Here is a 22,895-nt window from a genome sequence, read left to right as displayed (position 1 = left end):
CACGAACGCATTGAGCAAACGGTGATCACGATCATATTTTCCATCGATATTGTTCAAACAGCTTGAGTCATTCGCGGTCATGTCTCGATAATGTAAAAATAGATGGCAAAACTGCTTCTTAGGCTATAACTTAGGATAGACGACTCTAGTGTCATGGACATAAGATATGCTCATGGCTAAACACTGCTACATAGAGAATGTAGTGGCAAAATACAAACGTTTATCCATATTTCAGCTAACAGGATCTATGGTGGATCAATTACAAGGAATAAACAACTGGTATGGGTAAGGGAACGGGTAAGGGAACGCCCAGGCACTGTTATGAGATCTATTCACACCATTCAGTTGGGTGGTTGACGGTGACGCGCGCTTGGGAACAGATTTTGTCACTCACGTCACTGTTTTCGGGAATTGTGGTGATTGAGAGAGATGGCCACTGTTGCTCCTTAATGTTCCTCGCTCTTTCCAACTATGATCTGAGTCCCTCGGTTTTTGGAGACTTATGTGCGCCAGATGGTGGTGGCAGGGCGGAGATGTTACAAATGAGAAGCGGTAAATTCGAGGAAATACACGGATACGTCAATATGGCGACAGCTGCCGCCTCCCCTGCTCGTTTTGAATCCACGACAATTAAGGTATGGCTACTAGTCTCACCTTCTCTTTCAGATTATACCTGTAGCCTGTGCTTATTGCTCGTGATAAGGCTACATAAATGTATTTAAAAGCAAACCACTGGACTTGTCTAGACGGATTTATTAGCCATCAATCGATTCCTAACTTGTTTCACACCTTCATGTGTTTGGCTATGCGTTTCATGATGACAAAACGGCTGTATGTTGTGGTTACCTGTGTTTCTGTTAGTAGCTTGCCATTTGGTTTCTGTCTGCCGTTCGGCGTATGAGCCACAAATTGGTGTTTTCCGTGTTGTTTCACATTTCAGCACCATGGACAGCAGACGTGTTCCGAGAAAATTAGGCAACGCAGCAATACGTACTAATATGGACGGTTACTACAACTCATATGTCACATTTAATGTATTGATATAATAGCAGTATGTATTGATTTAATATATGTCTCGAGTACATACTTTTGTTGATAACAGCCTACATAAAGTCTCGAGGGATTCGTGTGTCTGTGAACAGATCGGACAAATTCCAGCTGTGATATCGATCACATGCCGAGTATGATATTCCCGAAGCTTCTTTATCCCAATCACAGACAGACATCATCATATTAAAACAACCTTTTTAAATGTGGAGGTCGACATTTGAAACATTCTTCGGAGAAATGCCGTCCACCCAGGACTACCTTTTTGATTTGAAATGTCTTTGGAAATGTCATGTCCATTCAAAACCCTAACGTGCCAGAAAGTATAGCTACCGATGCATGCTAAAACTGGAGATAGCATTGCATTCAACGTTAGAGTTTATAAATAATCCGTGTCTGCGGTGTTGTTTGACTCCAGGCAAAACAAGCCGTCAGAGACTGGTTCAGTTGTGGGCGTGTGTACTAGCATAGGGTCTAGCAAACCTCTCATAGGGCTCTTAGGTGACGTGCTGTCAACTAACTCACACATCGGAGCAGTGGGTCCCCAGGCTGTCTTTAGAACACAAGCAGATGTGTTTATGAAGTTCCCCATGGGGAAAGCTAGCTAGGACACAGTGACACAGATATCGGCTAATGTACAAAGAACCATAGGATATACAGTTGAAGTCAGAAGTTTACATACACTTAGGTTGGAGTCATTAAAACTAGTTTTTCAACCACTCCACACATTTCTTGTTAAGAAACTATAGTTTTGGCAAGTCGGTTAGGACATCTACTTTGTGCACGACACAAGTCATTTTTCCAACAATTGTTTACAGACAGATTATTACACTTATAATTCACTGTATCACAATTCCAGTGGGTCAGAAGTTTACATACACTAAGTTGACTGTGCCTTTAAACAGCTTGGAAAATTCCAGAAAATGATGTCATGGCTTTAAAAGCTTCTGATAGGCTAATTGACATCCTTTGAGTCAATTGGAGTTGTACCTGTGGATGTATTTCAAGGCTTACCTTCAAAATCAGTGCCTCTTTGCTTGACATCATGGGAAAATCGAAAGAAATCAGCCAAGACCTCAGAAAAAAAATGTAGACCTCCACAAGTCTGGTTCATCCTTGGGAGCAATTTCCAAATACCTGAACGTACCACGTTCATCTGTACAAACAATAATACGCAAGTATAAATACCACGGGACCACATAGCCTAGTGGTTAGAGCGTTAGACTAGTAACTGAAAGGTTGCAAGATCAAATCCCTGAGCTGACACGGTAAAGATCTGTCGTTCTGCCCTGAATAAGGCAGTTAACCCACTGTTCCTAGGCTGCCATTGAAAATATGAGTTTGTTCTTAACTGACTTGCCTAGTTAAGGTAAAATAAAAATACTGCTCAGGAAGGAGATGTGTTCTGTCTCCTAGAGATGAACATACTTTGGTGTGCAAATCACTCCCAGAACAACAGCAAAGGACCTTGTGAAAATGCTGGAGGAAACAGGTACAAAAGTATCTATATCCACAGTAAAACAAGTCCAATATTGACATAACCTGAAAGGCTGCTCAGCAAGGAAGAAGCCACTGCTCCAAAACTGCCATAAAAAAGCCAGACTATGGTTTACAACTGCACATGGGGACAAAGATTGTACTTTTTGGAGAAATGTCCTCTGGTCTGATGAAACAAAAATAGAACTGTTTGGCCATAATGACCATAGTTATGTTTGGAGGAAAAAGGGGGTTGCTTGCAAGCTGAAGAACACCATCCCAACCGTGAAGCACGGGGGTGGCAGCATCATGTTGTGGGGGTGCTTTGCTGCAGGAGGGACTGGTGCACTAAACAAAATAGATGGCATCATGAGGTAGGAAAATTATGTGGATATATTGAAGCAACATCTCAAGACATCAGTCAGGAAGTCAAAACTTGGTCGCAAATGGGTCTTCCAAAAGGACAATGACCCCAAGCATACTTCCAAAGTTGTGGAAAAATGCCTTAAGGACAACAAAGTCAAGGTATTGGAGTGGCCATCACAAAGCCCTGACCTCAATCCTATAGAAAATGTGTGTGCAGAACTGAAAAAGTGTGTGCGAGCAAGGAGGCCTACAAACCTGACTCAGTTACACCAGCTCTGTCAGGAGGAATGGGCCAAAATTCCCCCAACTTATTGTGGGAAGCTTGTGGAAGGCTACTCGAAACAATTGACCCCTAGTTAACCATTTTAAGGCAATGCTACCAAATACTAATTGAGGGTATGTACATTTCTGACCCACTGGGAATGTGATGAAAGAAATAAAAGCTGAAATAAATCATTCTCTCTACTATTATTCTGAAATTTCACAATCTTAAAAGAAAGTGGTGATCCTAACTGACCTAAGACAGGGAATTTATACTAGGATTAAATGTCAGGAATTGTGAAAAACTGAGTTTAAATGTATTTGGCTAAGGCGTATGTAAACTTCCGACTTCAACTGTATGAGGTCACTGTAATTCCCCATTTTTACGCCTATTCCATGCCATAAATTAGAACAAAGGTGATTTCGGGCACACTTTATTTAGATAGTCCATCTGTAGATGCTCAAACGATGGTCATACTATCAACAAACTATCTGTTGATAAGCAACTGGTTGGTAAGGTTACGGTTAGGTTTAGAATAAGGGTTATAGGGTAAGGGTTAGTGCTAGGATAAGGTTAACCGTTAAGTTTAGGGTTAGGTTAAGGGTTAGGGTTAGTAGATGGTTAGTTGAATTGTTACTTATAGTCTGTAGAAACACTCATCAACTCTGAAAACACCTACTACTTTGGCGTCAGTTGCTCAAACAGCAATCAGAAACCAAATGGTGCTAACTTGATGAATGCAAATGAGATCCCTCCTCGGCTGGCCTAGGAGCCCCGTGGAAGTGTGTGCTGGGTGCTGTGTCACTGTTTTGTATGTGCCATTTGTCAGTAGTCAGACAATATAGGGTTGCCATTTCTCATAAGTCAGACGATATTAGGGTTGCTAGGTGACACATCTGCAGCTCCTTCATTGTTTCAGAAATATTACATGATAAAGACTGACAATGAAGGCTTTGTCAGTAGTACCATTCCGTAACGAGGATCACAGTGTTAAAGATGTGATGAGAGAGAAGCCGCTGGTGGATCACAGTCCTATTCTCTGGCCCCTGCTCCCAGACAGGGAGGCCCCACTGCCCTCACTGGCCTCTGAATATGTGTTGTCTTCAAGGTACAGGCTTTGTTCTAATGGCCCACTTGGGTTTCAAGGGAGTGCTTGTTTGTATCTCTCCCTGGGCCTCTGGAGGAAACAGGGTAGGCCTTTGGAGGGAGGGAGAGAAAGAGAAACGGGGGAGAAGGGAGGGGGAGAGGAAGGTGTGTGTGGGCGTTGATTGATGTTGATGGAGAATCGGCCGTGGCGAGAGAGAAAATGAGTGGTTATTTCCATCACAGACGTATCCACAATGAGGGTGATCTATCCACAGCAGTTGGCTGCTTTTAAAACAACCACAGTGGCAGTGACAACCCTGGGAACATATTGAAGTAGAATTACATTTAAGAAGTTTCAAATAATCTCTGTGGTCACCTTTATCTCTGTTTTAACTTGGTGACCGCTTCCCTTCTCAGCAGAAAAAGAGCGTGTATCGTTTCATATAAACAAAAGGGCTGTAACCAGGTCTCTGTATATGATGACGTACTGGTATATCTGAACATGGTGCTACAGTACAGTAAGATACAGTAGACGTCATGGGACGTTAAGATTATATTGCCATGCATGCTGTTTCAGTTGTGTCCTCCCAATACGTATTTGACATTCGTCTTAGGGGGAGGGGGGAGTATTTGTCTGAACATACAGTAGAGTACTGGGTGTATCCCTGGCCACTTGTCATGCACACCATGTGCTATAGGCTAAATGTTGTAGCTGGGCCTTCCTGATCTCCCTCCCTCTCTCCCCAGCCCCCTGCCCTGGCGGAGCCCCAAGCATCCCTGTGAAGGAGCACCATGTGCTATAGGCTAAATGTTGTAGCTGGGCCTTCCTGATCTCCCTCCCTCTCTCCCCAGCCCCCTGCCCTGGCGGAGGCCCAAGCATCCCTGTGAAGGAGCACCATGACAAGATGGCACAGCTGCTTGTACCGCCCGGACCTGACAGCTTCTGCCACTTTTGTCCCGACTCGCTTGCCGCCATCGAAAGGCGCGTCGCCGAGGAGGAGACCCGGAGACCCTGCGTTGACCGCTGTAGCGACAGCGATGACAACGGGCCCAAGCCTAACAGCGACCTGGAGGCGGGGAAGTCCCTCCCCTTCATCTACGGTGACGTCCCCGAAGGCTTTGTCTCCACCCCTCTGGAGGACCTGGACCCCTTCTACTCCAATCAGAAGGTACGTCTGGAGTCTGGACACACCCACACATAGCCTAAGTTCCAGATCTGTTTGTGCTGTCTCGCCAACTCCTATTTCATGTCATATGGTACTCAGGCTAAACCACACCCACAACGTTTATGGTTTGGTCAATTTTTCAATCCCAAATTATTATGGTACATTCACAAGACATTGCAAGACTCATTGGCAATCACGTTATCCCCTGCTGGCCAATAATGACACATAGGAGTTCACAGAATGTTCTGAATTTTAAGCAAAGCTAGCATACCATGCTCCAAAGCGGCAACATGGTGTTGTCCTCATGCTGCATTCATGTGCCATGTTGTGTCATTTATGCATTAACTGGTGCAATCAGTGATGCATCTTCAAAGAATAACAAAAACAGACCAAATTACATTTGAGGCACTGTTTCTGAGCACTCAGTTCATGTCATCACACTCTAGGGTCCTCCTCAGATGGTGCCAAGGCTAACTAGCAGCCACACTCTAGGGTCCTCCTCAGATGGTGCCAAGGCTAACTAGCAGCCAACACACAGGTGGCAGGAACTGAGCTGAACTGTGGCCCCAGCTGAGTCTTTGATGTAGTCATCCAGACACAGTGTACTGTAGAAGCCCCTTCTGTAGGACGGTTGTTTACAGAGTCTACCTAACACTTTCACACTGCCGTGATCAGACACACACACACACACCCACATAGACGGAAACACACAAACACACTTAGACAGAAACACACATACATGCACACAGAGTTACACTTGCATGGGTAAACACACACACCCCTCACACCCTACACACGTGTGTACACATACAAACACATAGAAAGTCACACTTGCACGGGTACACATACACACACGCGCATCATGAGTCCATCTGAGAGAGAGAGAGGGACTGCCTGGCTGCTCTTCTGTCCTCTGGGGTTTGAGCGTGCCAGACAGAAGGAACAACACCAATAGTAACAGGAGCACAGTACAGCCTCAGCACACCATCAACAGTGGTGGACAATGTCTTGGCCTTGCCTTGGTGCTGTGGTGGTGTGCACAGCTGGGATGGGTGTGTTTCACAGCCACGGTCACTTCTTGTAGTCTTAGTTCCATAGTCAGTCAAAGATGTTCTACATATCACCTCATGTCATTTGGACAACTCAACTCTTCCTCTCTCTCTCTCTCTCTCTGTCTCTCTGTCTCTCTTTCTCTGTCTCTCTTTCTCTGTCTCTCTCTCTCTCTCTCTCTCTCTCTCTCTCTCTCTCTCTCTCTCTCTTTCTTTCTCTTTCTCTCTTCCTCTTTCAGACATTTATAGTATTGAATCGCGGCAAGGCAATATTCCGTTTCAACGCCACTCCTGCCTGTTACATCCTAAGCCCCTTCAATCCTCTACGGAGAATAGCAATTGCAGTTTTAGTACACTCATATCCTTTCACATCTATATCAAGGCTTGGTTTGATATAATTACGGCCTAGTTTGGTGTCATATGGAGCATGTATGTGAGAGAAATGTGACTAAATTGTATGTCGACTTTGAAAACATGTTATGGAAGAGGGTTCCCTGAGTGGTTCGTGTCCATGTGACCTGACCAAGAAAAAATTCTGGGTCGATATTTCTAGGCTGTATAGGGCATGGAGTTTTTCCTGGTAAAGGCCTATGCTCACGGAACACTCGGGGCCTAGTCCTCATTATTAGTTAGCCTTGATGTCACATTGCTTTACAAGTGTCTCTGAACGTGTTGGATTCTTTCCTTGACTTGTGTCTCTGTACGTTGTTCAGCATGTTAATCATGTTCACCATTTTGACCAACTGTGCATTTATGACTCTGAGCAACCCCCCGGACTGGGCCAAGAATGTTGAGTAAGTAATTTATATTCTAGATTTAATTCCTGTAGGTTACTTATTATTGGCTGTTACCCTATTCAATTGACACCCGTTTTTATAGCTTCCTTGGTAAGGCAAAGATACAATTCTGTTTCCAGTGTGAGAATGCATATTTGCGTTTGGGCTCAAGTAATCTCAGGAATTTCTACTCTGAGAAAGCAAAAGAAACGAATTAGCATGACAATTCAAACATTGGCTATGCTCCAGTATGCACCACAGGAGGTTGGCGGCTCCTTAACTGGGGAGGATGGGCTGGTGGTAATGACTGGAGGAATAGGTGGAATGGTATCAAATACATCAAACACACGGTTTGATGCCATTCCATTCGCTCCGTTCCAGACATTATTATGAGCCGTTCTCCCCTCAGCAGCCTCCACTGATATCCACACTAGCATAACACTTACAATTGTTATCTTGGTATCAAAATTGGAACAGAGCCTACACTGGCACAGGACAAATAGTGTTGTTTTGGTCTAGCCCCAGAAAATAGGCATAAGGTTTTGATTGAATAGGGCTGTTGTTGTTGACTTCCATAGCAACCATCATAATGCCTTTCTCTCTTGGTTTGATCAGGTACACGTTCACAGGGATATACACATTCGAGTCTCTCATTAAAATCTTGGCGAGGGGGTTCTGTGTGGGGAAGTTCACCTTCCTCAGGGATCCATGGAACTGGTTGGACTTCATGGTAATCTCCATGGCGTAAGTATTACCACAGATGTATGTAGGACTTATATTTCCAGCTAGGATCAATAGAATAGGATATTATGAGGCATTGATGCATTATTATCTAGGACTGATGTATGTATTTCTCCTAACCAGCGTAGATTAAGAAAAAAAAGTATAATTAATATAACACTTCACTACAAAACTGCTACTCATGTCACTAATCCAAATATCAATATATACTGACATACTGACTATACCAAACATTATGAACACCTTCGGTTGCTCCCCCCCCCACCTGCGCTCAAAATGCTGGCCCATGTTGACCGTGGAAAACCCAGCAGCATTGCAGTTCTTGACACAAACCGGTGTGCCTGGCACCTACTACCACACCCCGTTCAAAGGCACTTAAATCTTTTGTCTCGCCCATTCACCCCCTGAATGGCACACGCACACAATCCATGTCTCATTTGTCTTCAGGCTTAAACATCTTTCTCTAACCTGTCTCCTCCCCTTCGTCTACACGGACTGAAGTGGATTTAACACGTGACTTCAATAAGGGATCATAGCTTTTCACCTGGAATCACCTGTTCAGTCTATGTCATGGAGAGAGCAGGTGTCCTTATTGTTTGTACAGTCAGTGTATATTCTGATTCTGCCGTGTAACTGGAAGGACTGGTTTGAAACGTATGGACACAGAGGTTAGAGCAGTATCACCACACTCAACCCTCTAGACCGGTGGCATTGAAACTTTTTCAGCGGGGACCCCATTTTCTTGGGGGGGGGGGCAGAATTTCTGGGGACCCCGTTTATTTTGTTCTCGCGACCCCACCCCGAATCTAATGGCGCAACCTTAGTTCGTTACGTTTCTATTTTTACATTAACAAAGGGCCATCAGTTCATTACATTTTAATCTCTCTTCAAAATGAAAAGAAGCCATTAACTACATTTACTCAATAAAATAGTCTTTTTCAAATGATCTTTCTCGAAAACGTATATACTGTATGTATGATATCTAATGTACTCCTGTGTTTATGGTGTAGTACATTTGATCGAATGAATTCTACTGTGAAAGTGTGTACTTGACGTGTATTCATATGCGCGTATGTGTGTACCTGCGTCTGTACGTGTGTGTGTGTGTGTGTGTGTGTGCATTTGCAAGTATGTCAGGGTACAATGCAGATTTTTAACTGTGCATTTAATCCTGCAGGTATGTAACAGAGTTTGTAAACCTAGGCAATGTTTCAGCCCTGCGCACTTTCAGAGTATTGCGAGCTTTGAAAACTATCTCGGTAATCCCAGGTAAGAACCTGTGTCTGCTCTCTCACCCGTCAGCCAAGATGTCTTTTGTTTGTGACGTTTGTCGACCCCCCCCCCAACCCCCTTGTGTTGCCATGGTGTCTGTCCTGTCCGTTTTTGTGTGACTTCCCCATTCCCTCGCTCCTCCTCCCTCCCCCAAACCTCCCCCCTGCTGCCTTCCCTTACAGATATGTGACAGAGTTTGTGGACCTGGGTAATGTCTCGGCCCTCAGAACCTTCAGGGTTCTCCGAGCCCTCAAAACTATATCAGTCATCCCAGGTGAGAGAGCCCAGGTCAGAGGTTAAAGGTTAAATGCTTAAATGCTAGCAACAAGGCTATAAGCTAACGGCTAATGGCTAATTCGCTCCATCTGAGAAACAGTAACTGCTCATCTCACGTTAGCTTAGCCTAGCGTTGTTGCCTCTGTCACGCTGCCTTTCCACAGGCCAGTAAAAGCAGGAATCCGGGCCCACTCCATCGAGATGGAAAAGATTCCACGCTTTTAGATACATTACATTACTTTCACTTTCTTCCTGTAATTCTCTTTCTTTGTTATCTTGCCCTTTGGGGAAATTAGGTGGAATATTTATTATTTGTTTGCTTTTTTATGCATGAGACATTGCAAAAGACAATTTGTGTGGTGAGCATTTGTGTCTAGGGTTCCCCCTCTCTGTCCTTGTTCTAGGTTGCATGTATGTCTTGTTCACTGTGTGTGGTGGTTGTTGAATAGGGTTGTACTAGAGTGATGCTAGGCAATGCCATGACACACACACTCTCACAACATTGTCATCTCTCGGTTTCATGGACCAACCAATCACATCATTGACCGCATGATTAGTGGGGGTCTCTAACTTCAACCTACATCAGCCCGCTTTCAAATCAAATCAAATCCAATCAAATCAAATGTTATTTGTCACATGTGCCGAATACAACAGGTAGACCTTACATTGAAATGCTTACTTACAAGCCCCTAACCAACAATGCAGTTTTAAGAAAAATACCAAATAATTAAAGAGCAGCAGTAAAATAACAATAGTGAGGCTATATACAGGGGGTACCGGTACAGAGGCAATGTGTGGGGGCACCGGTTAGTCAAGGTAATTGAGGTAATATGTACATGTAGGCAGAGTTATTAAAGTGACTATGCATAGGTAATAACAGAGAGTAGCAGCAGTGTAAAAGAGGGGGGGCAATGCAAATATTCTGGGTAGCCATTTGATTAGATGTTCAGGAGTCTTATGGCTTGGGGGTAGAAGCTGTTTAGAAGCCTCTTGGACCTAGACTTGGCGCTCTGGTACCGCTTGCCATGCTGTAGCAGAGAGAACAGTCTATGACTAGGGTGGCTGGAGTCTTTGACAATTTTTAGGGCCTTCCTCTGACACCAACTGGTATAGAGGTCCTGGATGGCAGGAAGCTTAGCCCTCTGTAGTGCCTTGCGGTCGGAGGCTGAGCAGTTGCCGTACCAGGCAGTGATGCAACACGTCAGGATGCTCTCGATGGTGCACCTGTAGAACCTTTTGAGGATCTGAGGACCCATGCCAAATCTTTTCAGTCTATTGAGGGGGAATACGTTTTTTCATGCCCTCTTCACAACTGTCTTGGTGTGGTTGGACCATGTTAGTTTGTTGGTGATGTGTTCGTGCTCGGTCCTCCTTTTCCTGTAGTCCACAATCATCTCCTTTGTCTTGATCATGTTGAGGGAGAGGTTGTTGTCCTGGCACCACACGGCCAGGTCTCTGACCTTTTCCCTGTAGGCTGTCTCGTCATTGTCAGTAATCAGGCCTACCACTGTTGTGTCATCTGAAAACTTAATGATGGTATTGGAGTCATGCCTGGCCATGCAGTCATGAGTGAACAGGGAGTACAGGAGGGGACTGAGCACGCACCCCTGAGGGGCCCCCGTGTTGGAGATCAGCGTGGTGAATGTGTTGTTACCTACCCTTACCACCTGGGGGTGGCCCGTCAGGAAGTCCAGGATCCAGTTGCAGAGGGAGGTGTTTAGTCCCAGGGTCCTTAGCTTAGTGATGAGCTTTGAGGGCACTATGGTGTTGAACGCTGAGCTGTAGTCAATGAATAGCATTCTCACATAGGTGTTCCTTTTGTCCAGGTGTGAAAGGGCGTTGTGGAGTGCATCATCTGTGGATTTGTTGGGCCAGGTATGCAAATTGGAGTGGGTCTAGGGTTTCTGGGATAATGATGTTGATATGAGCCATGACCAGCCTTTCAAAGCACTTCATGGCTACAGACGTAAGTGCTACGGGTCAGTAGTCATTTAGGCAAGTTACCTTAGTGTTCTTGGGCACAGGGACTGTGGTGGTCTGCTTGAAACATGTTGGTATTACAGATTCAGACAGGGAGAGGTTGAAAATGTCAGTGAAGACACTTGCCAGTTGGTCAGCGCATGCTCGGAGTACACGTCCTGGTAATCCGTCTGGCCCTGCAGCCTTGTGATTGTTGACCTGATTAAAGGTCTTACATCGGCTGCGGAGAGCGTGATCACACAGTCGTCTGGAACAGCTGATGCTCTCATGCATGTTTCAGTGTTACTTTCCTCGAAGCGAGCATATAAGTAATTTAGCTTGTCTGACAGGCTCGTGTCACTGGGCAGCTCTCGGCTGGGCTTACCTTTGTAGTCTGTAATAGTTTGCAAGTCCTGCCACATCCGACGAGCGTTGGAGCCAGTGTACAGGTATTATGATTATATCTTAGTCCTGTATTGACGCTTTGCCTGTTTGATGGTTCATCGGAGGGCATAGCGGGATTTCTTATAAGATTCCGGGTTAGAGTCCCGCTTCTTGTAAGCGGCAGTTCTACATTTTAGCTCAGTGCAGAGGTTGCCTGTAATACATGGCTTCTGGTTGGGGTATGTACGTACGGTCACTGAGGGGACGACGTCATCAATGCACTTATTGATGAAGCCAGTGACTGATGTGGTATACTCCTCAATGCCATCGGAAGAATCCCAGAACATATTTCAGTCTGTGCTAGAAAAACAGTCCTGTAGCTTAGCATCTGCTTAGCATCACTAAAACCCCAACACACTTGGTCCCTATCAAACTGAATGATCACAATTTGTCCATTACGTAATTATTACATTGCTGTACAGATCACTAAGTAATGATATGAATATGATACGATATTTGTAGTGATCTGAGTCTATTCAGAAAGAGAATTTGATTATCAACAAACAGACTGTCTGTGTAGACAGTTTGCTAGGGGTTAATCTAAGTGTGTTATGAACTGGGTAATCTTAACACCAACAACACCATCTCTGGAGAGATCCATGAGAAAAAATGATCAGTCTATACCTCAATTGGCTCCTGTATGAATGCCATACAGAAACTTGACATATGGATCTCCTATGCTGCTTGCTAGCTATCATTGGGGGCTGAAGCATTTCTATATACCTTAGCATTTCTATACTATATTTCTATACTGTATTATGTATCTGTTCTATTAACCAGTTGGAGCTGTTAACCAGGACTGTGCGTCGTCCCTCCCTTGCAGGACTCAAGACCATCGTGGGCGCTCTGATCCAGTCGGTCAAGAAGCTCTCCGACGTCATGATCCTCACCGTTTTCTGTCTCAGCGTCTTCGCCCTGATTGGCCTGCAGCTCTTCATGGGCAACCTGAGGCAGAAGTGTATCCGCAACCTCGTTAATGACACGACCCCCGACGACCGCCTGAACAGAACTCTGGGAACTCCAAACTTAAATGGAACCGATTTCAATGGCACTGATTTCAACGTCACAAGCTCCGTAAACTGGACTGAGTACATCAACGATGAGAGTAAGCAAAGTGCTTGTTTTGTCTGCAGGGGCACCGGGGTAATGAGGGTCAAGTTCTATACCTCAAATAGTATCTGAGTCACACTACTCAGACAGACTTCATATTCCGTGAAATGAAACCAGACAGCCCATGCCCTGCTCACTTTCTGTGAAGCAGCGTGATAAAGAGTGACAGCGATTGGTGGGGAATTGTGGAAAATGTGGCGGATAATCGCCCACAACAAGAACCCCCCCCCACCCCCCACCCCACCCCCCCATCCCCTCCTACACACTGTCTGTGTGTGAGAAAACAGGCACATTATGAGAGAAAGAGAGAGAGAGGAGGCTGTCACTGGCCGCTGGTTGGGCGCGGCAGGCGGGCAGGCAGGTGGGCACACAGACCAGACCAGCAACATATGACACTGATGTCATGGGGAGAGAGGGGAGAAGGCGGAAACGGAGGAGGAGATAAATGAAGAAGAGAGAAAGGGTAGAGTGAAAATGGTCTAAGGATAAAGAGGAAAGGGATTTACAAAGATAGAGAGAGCGAGAGCGGGAGAGAGAAGGTAGAGAAAACAGGGGAAAATGACAATGGAACTGATGCAATGTCATGCAAATAAATCAATTTGAGTGAGAGATGGAAAGATGGAGAGAGTAATGGAGGATGTGAGTCACAGAGGTCTGGGAGGGAGGTGTAGCAGTTAGGTGGGTGAGAGTTCCAGTAAAGCCTCCATCTCTCTGCAGCCAGCAGTTTTTAATAATCAAGGCCAGAAGGTCACAGGGTCAAACTCTATTGGACATCTCTCTGTCCTCTTCCCCTGAGCTGTTGGTACACTGCCAAACAGACAGTATATGTCTCATTGACCTCCAGTCTCAGGGGATACATTAGTTTAATAATTGATATCCTTGTATAATTTAATGTTTACTCCTTGCGTCCTTTGTTTTTGTGAATAATTTATTTAATGACAACAACCTATCATTCACCCACAGTAGTGGCTATGAAGTGGTTTATTGTGGTCCTCCTTGGTCCATAATGTTCCAGTTATGGTCATGATGAGATATTGTTGGAGTTATTACCTCTGCACGATATATAAATATACAGTTGAAGTCGGAAGTTTACATACACCTTAGCCAAATACATTTAAACTCAGTTTTTCACAATTCCTGACATTTAATCCTAGTAAAAATTCCCTGTCTTAGGTCAGTTAGGATCACCACTTTATTTTAAGAATGTGAAATGTCAGAATAATAGTAGAGAGAATTATTTATTTCAGCTTTTATTTCTTTCATCACATTACCAGTGGGTCAGAAGTTTGCATACACTCAATTAGTATTTGAAAGCATTGCCTTTAATTGGTTTAACTTGGGTCAAATGTTTCGGGTAGCCTTCCACAAGCTTCCTACAATAATTTGGGTGAATTTTGGCCCATTCCTCCTGACAGAGCTGGTGTAACTGAGTCAGGTTTGTAGGCCTCCTTGCTCACACACGCTTTTTCAGTTCTGCCCACAAATTGTCTATTGGATTGAGGTCAGAGTTTTGTGATGACCACTCCAATACCTTGACTTTGTTGTCCTTAAGCCATTTTGCCACAACTTTGGAAGTATGCTTGGGGTCATTGTCCATTTGGAAGACTCATTTGCGACCAAGCTGTGACTTCCTGACTGATGTCTTGAGATGTTGCTTCAATATATTCACGTAATTTTCCTGCCTCATGAGGCCATCTATTTTGTGAAGTGCACCAGTCCCTCCTGCAGCAAAGCACCCTCACAACATGATGCTGCCACCCCCGTGCTTCACGGTTGGGATGGTGTTCTTCGGCTTGCAAGCCTCCCCCTTTTTCCTCCAAATATAACGATGGTCATTATGGCCAAACAGTTCTATTTTTGTTTCATCAAACCAGAGGACATTTCTCCAAAAAGTACGATCTTTGTCCCCATGTGCAATTGCAAACAGTAGTCTGGCTTTTTTATGGCGGTTTTGGAGCAGTGGCTACTTCCTTGCTGAGTGGCCTTTCAGGTTATGTCGATATAGGACTCGTTTTACTGTGGATATAGATGCTTTTGTACCTGTTTCCTCCAGCATCTTCACAAGGTCCTTTGCTGTTGTTCTGGGATTGATTTGCACGTTTCGCACCAAAGTACGTTCATCTCTAGGAGACAGAACACATCTCCTTCCTGAGCGGTATGACGGCTGCGTGGTCCCATGGTGTTTATACTTGCATACTATTGTTTGTACAGATGAACGTGGTACCTTCAGGCATTTGGAAATTGCTCCCAAGGATGATAGGCTAATGATGTCAATTAGCCTATCAGAAAAAAGCCATGACATAATTTTCTGGAATTTTCCAAGCTGTTTAAAGGCACAGTCAACTTAGTGTATGTAAACTTCTGACCCACTGGAATTGTGATAGAGTGAATTATAAGTGAAATAATCTGTCTTTAAACAATTGTTGGAAAAATTGGTTGAAAAACAAGTTTTAATGACTCCAACCTAAGTGTATGTAAACTTTCGACTTCAACTCTATATACACACACACACACTGAGTGTCTAAAACATTAAGGATGCCTGCTCTTGCCATGTCATAGACTGACCAGGTGAATCCAGGTGAAAGCTATGATCCCTTATTAATGTCACTTCAATCAGTGAAGATGAAGGGGAGGAGACAAGTGTAAGCCTTGAGACAATTGAGACATAGTTTGTGTATGTGTGCTATTCAGAAGGTTAATGGGAAAGACAAAATATGTAAGTGCCGTTGAACTTGTCGAGTCCATGCCCCGAGAAACTGAGGCTGATCTGAGGGCAAAAGGGGGATGCAACTCAATATTAGGAAGTTGTTCTTAACGTTTTGTACATGTTTTGTACACTCAGTGTGTGTGTGTGTATATATATATATATATATATATATATATATATATATATATATATATATACTGTATATACTAAACAAAAATATAAACGCAACATGTGACAATTTCAATGATTTTACTGAATTACAGTTCATATAAGGGAATCAGTGAAATGAAATAAATAAATTAGGCACTAATCTATGGATTTCACATGATTGGGCAGGGGCGCAGCCACTGGAGGGCGTAGACCCACCCACTTGGGAGCCAGGCCCAAGCAATCAGAATGAGTTCTTCCCCACAAAAGGGGAATTATGGACAGAAATACTCCTCAGTTTCATCAGCTGTCTGAGAGGCTGGTCTCAGACGATCCGGCAGGTGATGAAGTTTACACGTGGTCTGCGGTTGTGAGGCCGGTTGGACGTACTGCCAAATTCTCTAAAATGACGTTGAAGGCGGCTTATGGTAGAGAAATGAACATTAAATTCTCTGGCAACAGCTCTGGTAGACATTCCTGCAGTCAGCATGCCAATTGCACATTCCCTCAAAACTTGAGACATCTGTGGCGTTGTGTGACAAAAGTGCACATTGTCCCCAGCACAAGGTGCATCTGTGTAATGATCATGCTGTTTAATCAGCTTCTTGATATGTCACACCTGTCAGGAGGATGGATTATCGTGGCAAAGGAGAAATACTCACTAATAGGGATGTAATAAATATGTGCACAAAATGTAAGGTTTTTGTGTATATGGAACATTTCTGGGATATTTTATTTCAGCTCATGAAACATAGGACCATAGGACATGTTGCGTTTATATTTTTGTTCAGTATATATTAAGGACACCTTCCTAATATTGAGTTGCAACCCCCCTTCTGCCAAATATAATATATAATGATAATAACAATTATTTTAATAAAGTGCTTTTGTTTATTTCACTCAAAGCACTCAACAGCAGAGCCACAGCAGATTGTTTGCTTAATTCATAAATCAGAATACTGTACAAGTTTTGAAAACCCATTAACATTATTTGCTCAATTTCAAACCTTTCAATCCAGTTTCAAACCTCCCTCCTCTCTTTCCTCCCTGCCCGCCTCCCTCCTTTCCTCCCGCGCTCCTCAACATATTGACTGGTTGTTCCTCTCTCTGTTCTTCCTTCTAGGTAATTACTATTACCTCCTCAACCGCAGGGACGCCCTCCTCTGTGGGAATGGCAGTGGAGCCGGGTGAGACTCGACATCCTTTATTTATACAGCCACTTACATTCACCAACACAGCCTCAACACGCATACGGAATTACTGGGCACGATTACAGGCACACAATAAATATGTTTATCGTGCACTGTCAGATTAATATAATAGTTTGATTAAAACCTTTACGTGCTCTGAAAGAAGAACGATTTACCGAATAATCATGTTTCAATGGACACATTGGAAAATCAGCAATCAAAATAAACGTTTTTACAACAGCGAACGTGTTATTTTTTGCAGAGACTATTTGATTCTGAGTTCGGACGTATGAAGTTTGTTTGTGAAAAATATTTGTAAGATGCGTACTTTCAGTATGTATGTGCTGCCAATGCTGGTACATACACGTATCAAATACACAGCTGGAACACCGATTAAGCTGTTTACCTGTCCTAATAAACAGAAAGACTGCTCAGAAAAGCAGGTGTTTTAATTGACTTTGACCGTACGCCGGTTAAGATAAGCAGAGTAATGTCATACTCTGCCTTCTGCCTTAATCAGTTTAATATCAAGTTATTAGTCTGCATGGAAGCGTACTCACACGTTTCCTTAACACTTAGGCATTGAAGACGTGCTAACTAGAATAGAGCACTTGGCGCTAATACAAGAGAGTAGAGAGGACAATACTATTTCAGCAGAATTTAGTTGGATTCATTTGATGCGGTCAAGTCAGTTGAATAAAAACAGGTGCTTCTTACTGTGGAAAGTGTTAATGTAGTCAGGCTGATCATATAAAATGAAATCATATTCAGTGTAAGTGCAGTTAAGTCAATCTAATGAAAACCAATGCTTGCTCAGTGGACTCCGTAAGTATCCACTGTATCGCTCTGTACTGTACAAGTGGCTTGTGGTTGTGGTTTAGTGACCACCACATGTTTGCTGACCTGTGTGTTGTGTACGAGGGTCTTCACCACAGGTTGTGCCCAGAGGGATTCACGTGCATCAAGGCGGGCAGGAACCCAGACTACGACTACACAAGCTTCGACTCGTTTGGCTGGGCCTTCCTGTCCCTGTTCAGACTCATGACCCAGGACTTCTGGGAAAACCTCTACCAACAGGTGGCCAAAGCGATTGGTTAGAAACAAAATGTCCGCTTACTGTTTGCTGATCTGATATACTTGATCCCCTTTTAGTGCTTTATCATTGAAAATAACAGTGAAACAACTCAGGAATACTGGTAAAGAAAATAAAATGCATATAATGAAAACAATTCTCTATCTCCCTCCCTCTATCCCTCTCTCCCTCCCCTCCCTCTATCCCTCTATCCCTCTCTCCCTCCCCTCCCTCTATCCCTCTTTCCCCCTCCCCTCCCTCTATCCCTCTTTCCCCCTCCCCTCCCTCTATCCCTCTCTCCCTCCCCTCCCTCTATCCTTCTCTCCCTCCCCTCCCTCTATCCCTCTTTCCCCTCCCTCTATCCCTCTCTCCCTCCCCTCCCTCTATTCTTCTCTCCCTCCCCTCCTTCTCTCCCTCCCCTCCCTCTATCCCTCTTTCCCCCTCCCTCTATCCCTCTCTCCCTCCCCTCCCTCTATCCTTCTCTCCCTCCCCTCCCTCTATCCCTCTTTCCCCCTCCCTCTATCTCTCTCTCCCTCCCCTCCCTCTCTCCCTCCCCTCCCTCTATCCTTCTCTCCCTCCCCTCCCCTATCCCTCTTTCCCCCTCCCTCTATCCCTCTCTCCCTCCCCTACCTCTATCCTTCTCTCCCTCCCCTCCCTCTATCCCTCTTTCCCCACTCCCTCTATCCCTCCCTCTTTCCCCTCCCTACCTACCTCCTTATCACTCTCTCCCTCCCTCCCTCCCTCTCTATATCGCTCTCTCTTTTCTTCTCTCTCTCTCTCCCTCCCCCTCCCTCCATTGTCCCCCTCCCCCCTCTCTCTCCCTCCCTCTTAGACCCTGCGAGCGGCGGGGAAGCCCTACATGATCTTCTTTGTGTTGGTGATCTTCCTGGGTTCCTTCTACCTGGTCAACCTGATCCTGGCTGTGGTGGCCATGGCCTACGATGAGCAGAACCAGGCCACCATAGAGGAGGCAGCCCAGAAGGAGGAGGAGTTCCAGGCCATGCTGGAGCAGCTCAAGAGACAGCAGGAGGAGGCATTGGTATTGGCTGATTTCTGGTTGTGAATTTGCATTGCAGAGTTTGACTTTTTTATAATTTGCATTTGAGTCATTGTGCAGACCATCTTATCCAGAGTGACGACACAGTATTGGGTGCATACAGCCAAAGTCCTTCCTGTCTTTCTCTGTCTTTCCCTACCTTGCCCTTCCTCTCTCAAGTCCATAATCCTCTCTTACTTAAGTATGTCCTGGTGCTTGCTTGGTGTCAAGCCTTTACACACAAGGGTGCTCCATTACTATGGAAACAAGAGGTAGATAGAGAAGGAATAATTACTCTGCAGTATTGGTATTACAGTATTAGGTTCCATGAAGGGAGGGAGGTTCCATCTGCTACATCATTTCCTATTTACAATAACAGCTTGACCAAGAGTCCAGTAATGCAATAATAACAAAAACATGGATATCACAAAGATTTTATATACCGAGGACAAGGTTGCTTTTGAAAAATGTATGATTTTGTATCCCAGGTTATGCAGGGTTGTTATAATTTCAAAGAGCAATCGGGTTGTTCACTTGCTTCCGGGAACAGATAACCTTTTAGTCTTTGCCAGTTTCGTTAAGAAAACAGTCAGTTTGTGGGACAAAACACAGGCCTCCATTTTTAGAAGTTCTTTGAAGTTGATTTGGGTATTTGTGCTGCCTGCTGTTCTGCTCTGTGCTCTGTCCACCAAAGACGGGTGCTGGTTGCCGTGACAACTGTGCTTGTGTGTGGTTGGCTGGCAGGTTGCCGCGGCAGCAGCCACAGAGAGCCACGGAGAGTACAGCGGGAGAGGGGGGCCCTCCTCAGAAGCCTCCTCAGGGACCTCCAAACTCAGCTCCAAGAGCGCCAAGGAGAGAATGAACCGTCAGAAGAGAAAAGAGAGGGGCGAGCACGAGAAGTTCCACAAGTCCGAGTCGGAGGACAGTATCAAGAGGCTAAGCTTCCGGTTTTCTATGGATGCCAACCGGCTGTCCTACGAGAAGAGATGCTCCTCACCCAACCAGGCGAGTACACAGTGAGGGGAAAGGGCCATTGTCTTAGTCACCATTGTCCTCATTGCCATCATCTTCCTCATCACTGCACTGGGCAGAGTGTCCACTGAACCACTCCAATCATGTGGGTCTCCCTTCTTCTGTTTCATCGTCTCTATCACCTCCATCCTCCTCCTCTTTTTCAGTACTGATACCTTTCTCTCCTCTCCCCTTCCACCAGTCTCTCCTCAGTATCCGCGGCTCACTCTTCTCCCCGAGGAGGAACAGCCGAGCTAGCCTGTTTAGCTTCCGAGGCCGCGCCCGCGATGTGGTCTCCGATAACGACTTCGCCGACGACGAGCAAAGCACGTTCGAGGACACCGACAGCCGCCGCGGCTCCCTGTTCGTGCCTTGCCGTATTGAGCGCCGCTCCAGCACGGTCAGTCAGACTAGCCTGGCCCCTCAGCGTGTCCTGCTGCCCGCCAACGGCAAGATGCACTGCACCGTGGACTGTAACGGCGTCGTCTCGCTAGTGGGAGGGACCTCGGTGCCCACCTCGCCTGTAGGACTGCTCCTGCCTGTGGTGAGCTATAGTTTTTATCAGTCCAGGCTCCAAATAGTATTCATCTTCTTTTTGTTGAGCCAGATGACACGGGTTTGCACATTTGGGATTATTCCATTTGTTCCTTTGCTCATCTAAAGTATTTGACAGAAAATAAATACTATTTCAAGTGAACCCAACATGGATGGTATAGTCATGGTTATGGTCCCTTACAGGCCACCTCGTCCGTACACTGAATAACTCTTCCAGATGTTTCTTGTTCTCCAGGGGACAACCACTGACTCTGAGATGAGGCTGAAGAAGAGGAGGTCTCGCCAGGCGTCCATGGCCTACCTAGATGAGCCAGCCAGAGCCAGAGCTATGAGTGTGGCCAGTATTCTCACCAACACCATGGAGGGTTGGTGTCACACCAAGTTCTCAAATAATATGTTATTATACTAGACCGATGAACCAAACGTCTTGAAGACCCATAGCCTACAACAACCATTATAATGTGTATGCCTTCGATCAAGTGTCTTCCTTAACATTATAAAAGCATGCTAGAACTTTCCTGAAAGTTAACTATATGATATTTGATAGTTGTTATACATGCTTATAACAAGTCATAATGCCTTATAGCCAAAATGGGGACATGTATACATGCCAACAGGCAGCAGGTAGCCTAGCGTTTAAAACCGCTGAACCAGTAACCGAAAGGTCGCTGGTTCAAATCCCTGAGTCGACGGTGAAAAATCTGTCTGTGCCCTTGAGCAAGGCACTTAACCTTAATTGCTCTTGTAAGTCGCTCTGGAGAAGAGCGTCTGCTAAATGACTAAATAGTAAAAAAAAAAAAAAAAAAAAAAGGAGGGAAAATGACATTAGAAAGTGTCACTAAAATGTGTCTGTTTAAACCCTTTCCAGAGCTTGAAGAGTCCAGGCAGAAGTGTCCACCATGCTGGTATAAGTTTGCCAACACCTATCTGATCTGGGACTGCTGTCCTATGTGGTTGAGTTTCAAGGGGATCGTCAACACGGTGGTGATGGACCCCTTCGTGGACCTGGCCATCACCGTCTGTATCGTCCTCAACACCCTCTTCATGGCCATGGAACATTATCCCATGACCAAGGAGTTCAATCACGTCCTCTCTGTCGGGAACTTGGTAAGTGTTCAATATTATTGAGGTCAACTTGCAAGGCTTTATCGAAATATCAAGCTGTTAAAGATACTGTTACTGGGGTGGTTTTCTCCCCTAACAGCCATTTCTAATTGTATATTTTTTTCTTCATACAATACATCATATATATTTAGATATTTTTTACTCCCAAACCCTTTACTCAGCAATCTGATAGCATATGTAAAATGAATCGTGAAATAGAAACACAGATGAATAAATGCCTTACATAGTACATCTATTGAACAATACTTCACAATACATACATCAGAAACAGTTACAAATGATAGAGATCCATTCATGGGTGTACAGGTCTGGTGGATAAGAGTTCCGAAATGTCCTCAGCGCTTTTTTCATTTCAAAGGAATTTGTAAGGAAAATCTCTTGCACCTGGTATAGCTTCTCCTCAAAGTCACACGTGGCACCTTCCAAATCCCCAATCTGTTATTTTTCACAGTTTCATTGTCTAAGTCTATTTTAGAAGATTCAGCCACCAAGTTGGCCACATACTATTGAAATTGTATACAAAGATGTGTATCTATCCACTATCCATAGGTCCAAATAAGTATGGCTAGCCAAGCTTAACCCACTCACTACCCACACAACCACTAACACTCATTCTATGGAAGTATGTGGAACCGTGCTCAAATCTAACTACTGTCTCTGTCTCTGTGTAGGTGTTCACGGGCATCTTCACGGCTGAGATGTGTTTCAAGCTAATCGCTCTGGACCCCTACTACTACTTTCAACAGGGATGGAACATATTTGATGGCATCATCGTCAGTCTGAGTCTGATGGAGCTCGGCCTGGCCAATGTAGAGGGCCTGTCTGTGCTCCGGTCTTTTCGATTGGTAAGATCCCACTTCTGACGCCAGCTCCTCCCGAGTCCACCCTGTCAGAGCAGATTGTGTACATTCTAGTTGACACATTTCTACAGGAGACATAACTATACTACCCTTCCTTAGCGGAATAACAGTTGCCCTTTCTTTTACGCGCTCCTCGATACAGTGGTAATATTCATCTTCATG

At 44.8% G+C, this 22,895-nt stretch overlaps 1 protein-coding gene across 2 annotated transcripts in view; it reads left to right on the top strand.

Moving 5' to 3' along the window:
- Positions 1-420: 420 nt before the first annotated feature.
- The window catches only part of LOC115179293 (sodium channel protein type 2 subunit alpha), a 37,182-nt gene continuing 14,707 nt past the window's right edge, over positions 421-22,895 (top strand). The window contains exons 1-15 of one of the 2 annotated variants that reach the window (XM_029740683.1): positions 421-635; positions 5,090-5,406; positions 6,692-6,810; positions 7,157-7,246; positions 7,844-7,972; positions 9,424-9,515; positions 12,744-13,025; positions 17,008-17,071; positions 18,010-18,151; positions 18,979-19,185; positions 19,927-20,187; positions 20,396-20,737; positions 20,984-21,113; positions 21,617-21,855; positions 22,545-22,718. In XM_029740683.1, the coding sequence (XP_029596543.1) occupies positions 5,143-5,406; positions 6,692-6,810; positions 7,157-7,246; positions 7,844-7,972; positions 9,424-9,515; positions 12,744-13,025; positions 17,008-17,071; positions 18,010-18,151; positions 18,979-19,185; positions 19,927-20,187; positions 20,396-20,737; positions 20,984-21,113; positions 21,617-21,855; positions 22,545-22,718 (2,535 nt within the window). In that variant the 5' untranslated portion in view covers positions 421-635; positions 5,090-5,142. Of the gene's footprint in view, positions 636-5,089; positions 5,407-6,691; positions 6,811-7,156; positions 7,247-7,843; positions 7,973-9,146; positions 9,239-9,423; positions 9,516-12,743; positions 13,026-17,007; positions 17,072-18,009; positions 18,152-18,978; positions 19,186-19,926; positions 20,188-20,395; positions 20,738-20,983; positions 21,114-21,616; positions 21,856-22,544; positions 22,719-22,895 lie in introns of both variants that reach the window. The other variant, XM_029740684.1, reaches the window with a different exon arrangement.

This window comes from Salmo trutta, chromosome 39 (genome assembly GCF_901001165.1).
Source record: "Salmo trutta chromosome 39, fSalTru1.1, whole genome shotgun sequence".
NCBI classification, from domain to species: Eukaryota; Metazoa; Chordata; class Actinopteri; order Salmoniformes; family Salmonidae; genus Salmo; species Salmo trutta.
The sequence above is the reverse complement of the archived record's forward strand: the minus strand, read 5'-3'. Positions and strand labels throughout refer to the sequence as shown.